General features: G+C 37.5%; 1 protein-coding gene across 1 annotated transcript; it reads left to right on the top strand.

Annotated features, from left to right (window-relative positions):
- Positions 1-1,981: 1,981 nt before the first annotated feature.
- LOC138174487 (large ribosomal subunit protein uL23-like) lies at positions 1,982-2,556 on the top strand. The gene has a single exon (XM_069104836.1). It carries the CDS (start codon positions 2,016-2,018, stop codon positions 2,484-2,486), a length of 471 nt encoding a protein of 156 aa, XP_068960937.1. The 5' UTR covers positions 1,982-2,015; the 3' UTR covers positions 2,487-2,556.
- The last annotated feature ends 389 nt before the right edge of the window (positions 2,557-2,945 follow it).

The following is a 2,945-nucleotide window of genomic DNA, read 5'->3' as shown; positions in this document are numbered from 1 at the left end:
TCTCTCTCTCTCTCTCTCTCTCTCTCTCTCTCTCTCTTTCTCCGATGCAGCTTCAAAAAATTCTTCTCTTTGCTCAGACCTCCTCTCTAAATCCACAGCACCTGTTCCTCCCAGTTCAGCCTTCAGCCTTCTCTTTTCACATCAACAAGTCTATTCCACAAGTGGGACTCACAAGCTCTGGCTTTCAACACTCAACCTGAAAACCAAGCCAATACAGGGGCATCTTTAAATTCCATTACTATTACAATATGATATAAATTACACATGTGAAATCATTCAAAACACATTTCCATATTAGCAATATAAAAAAATACCAAGAGGAATAAAGAAAATGAGAAAATTATACTTCAATTTGCACTCAGATTGTCATTTTTCTCTCTGGAGAGCAATAGCAGTTTTTTCATGTTGATTCCTTTGAAATTGTCTTAGATTGTTATATAGATCAGATAGCCAGGTCTTTTAGAGCTGCTCATCATTACAACATTGCTGTTATTGTGCTCAATAATCTTCTGAGTCTAGTTCCAGATAGTTAACCAGAATGGTTTGACCAGTTCACAACTCCACCAAGAGGATTTTTGGGGGGAGGGCATGGGGGGCTGAAACCAATTCATATTTTTTCTTTGAGGCTTTAAATGTAGCTGTTCTGACATGTTGTCTTCTCAATTTGTGTTTTGATCTTTGTTACCATAGTAACTTTTTTATGGTCAGGTCCTTTTTGTTGCAATTGTTGTTTGCTCATTTTTCCAGGATATTCCTTGACTTTTAAGGGTTGGGGCATCTTTTTTGCATAAGATCACAAATTTGACACATGGACAAGGCATCAGAGAATGAATTATGGAATAGGGTTGGTTTATAATAATGGGTGCAGACCCCAAGGTCATAGCAAGCCTCATCAAAGACCTGATGCAATCTGACATGCAAAAAGTATCATAATCTCAACCCTGGGGGAAGAATAAGGCCTCAGTTTGGTCACTCTGACCAGAGAAGGAAAGACAAATCCAGCCTTTGAGTGCAGAACAGGAACAAAGCTGTTCCTCTGCCATCCAAACAGGATTGGATCCTCTTTTTTTTTACCTCAAAGCAGTTTCCTAGAAATCAGCATCTGTAGCTCCCTCCCCAACTAAGAAGAGGGGTAAGAAGTCATTGATGTAACACCAAACTTGAAGAAACTTATAACCAAGTGAGAGAGACTAAGGTCAGCAACCATCTACTGGATCTCAAATCTGGAGAAAGCTTCCTGCTGTGTTACATAGACATAGACCAGGGTCTAGATCCTGGAAAAGTCCAGGGGAAAAAATCCACAGATCAAATTGTGCTTTTAATCAGACTACATAGGGCATATTAAAACATGTGGCTCCCTATACTAGATAAAAATGTGGTCCTTAAATAATATAGTTTCCCATACCCAAAGAACAAAGTGGCTGAACAGTAGATATGATAGATCAAGACCATGCGAGGGCTAAATGGTCCAATTAGAACTATGACCTTAATAAAAGCCTGACCTTAATAAAAAGTACTAACTCAAGGAGCTTCCAAGCCTGGAGGAAAATATCAACAAAGAAAAAAAAACATTATAATATTATATCATCATGTTATATCATGTTATAATATTATGTAACATATAACATTTTATATTACGTCACATTATAACAACATTTTAAAATGTTAAATTTTAAGGGATTTCCAACACAGAAATCCAGAAAAAAGGTAATCACTTCAAGATATATACAAGCAATACCTCAAAAGAAACAACCAAAATAACAGCAAAAACAACATTTTGGCCACAATGTCAATTAGAATTCCCAGAAGAAATGAAGTAGGAGATAGTTGGGTTTTCTTTAAAGGACATTACAAATGAAATGAAAGTACTAGAGGGAAGAATTGGTGGTAGGTGAAGGGGAAATGAGACTTATAGAAGGACTGGAAAGATAATTTTTAAGTTAGTAGGTCAGGTACAATCCTTAACCATACAATAAATTCCTTGAAAATAAAAATGAACCACCCTTTCCCCCAACATGGCACCGAAGGCGAAGAAGGAAGCTGTTGTCCCCCCCAAGACAGAAGCCAAGTCCAAGGCCTTGAAGGCCAAGAAGGCAGTGCCGAAGGGTGTCCATAGCCACAAAAAGAAGAAGATACGAACATCCCCCACCTTCCAGCAACCCAAGACACTGAGACTTCGAAGGCAGCCCAAATACCCTCGGAAGAGTGCCCCTTGCAGAAACAAGCTCGATCACTATGCCATCATTAAGTTTCCCTTGACCACCAAGTCTGCTATGAAGAAGATTGAGGACAACAACACCCTGGTCTTCATTGTGGATGTCAAGGCCAACAAGTATCAGATCAAGCAGGCTGTAAAGAAGCTGTATGACATCGATGTGGCCAAGGTCAACACACTGATCAGGCCTGATGGAGAGAAGAAGGCCTATGTCCGTCTTGCTCCAGACTATGATGCTTTAGATGTTGCCAACAAAATTGGAATCATCTAACTTGCTGTGTCCCCATTCCACCTACAATAAAAATAAAGTTTTCCAGAATAAAAAAAAAAGAAAAGAAAAATGAACCAAGTAAAAGCTAAGACAAAAGAAATACTAAAACAAAGAGAATCAATAAAAAAAAAATTAGTTGCTTCAAAGCATATACAATAGAGCTAGAAAACAGATTAAGAATAGGGCAACTAAGAATCATAGGACTGACTAAAAGCCATGATTTTAAAAAAATGCCTACATATAATATTTCAAAGAATCAGGGAAAATAATCCCTGATATATTAGGGCAAAATGAAAATAGAAAGAATCCATCAATAACCAACTAAAAACAAATAAATAAAAACCTTCCAGGAGCATCATAAATGAAATCCAGAACCTCCAGATCAGATAAAAAAATAATGACAAGCAGTCAGAAAAAAAAGTCATTCAAATATTGAAAAACTAGAGTCAAGGCCATACA

Source organism: Petaurus breviceps, unplaced genomic scaffold (genome assembly GCF_028583685.1).
Source record: "Petaurus breviceps papuanus isolate PSGF00001 unplaced genomic scaffold, PetGlider_PUasm1.0 689, whole genome shotgun sequence".
Taxonomy (NCBI): domain Eukaryota; kingdom Metazoa; phylum Chordata; class Mammalia; order Diprotodontia; family Petauridae; genus Petaurus; species Petaurus breviceps.
The sequence above is the reverse complement of the archived record's forward strand: the minus strand, read 5'-3'. Positions and strand labels throughout refer to the sequence as shown.

Excerpts from the sequence above, each read along its gene's own strand:
- LOC138174487 (XM_069104836.1), top strand. The coding sequence starts at position 2,016 with ATGGCACCGAAGGCGAAGAAGGAAGCTGTTGTCCCCCCCAAGACAGAA.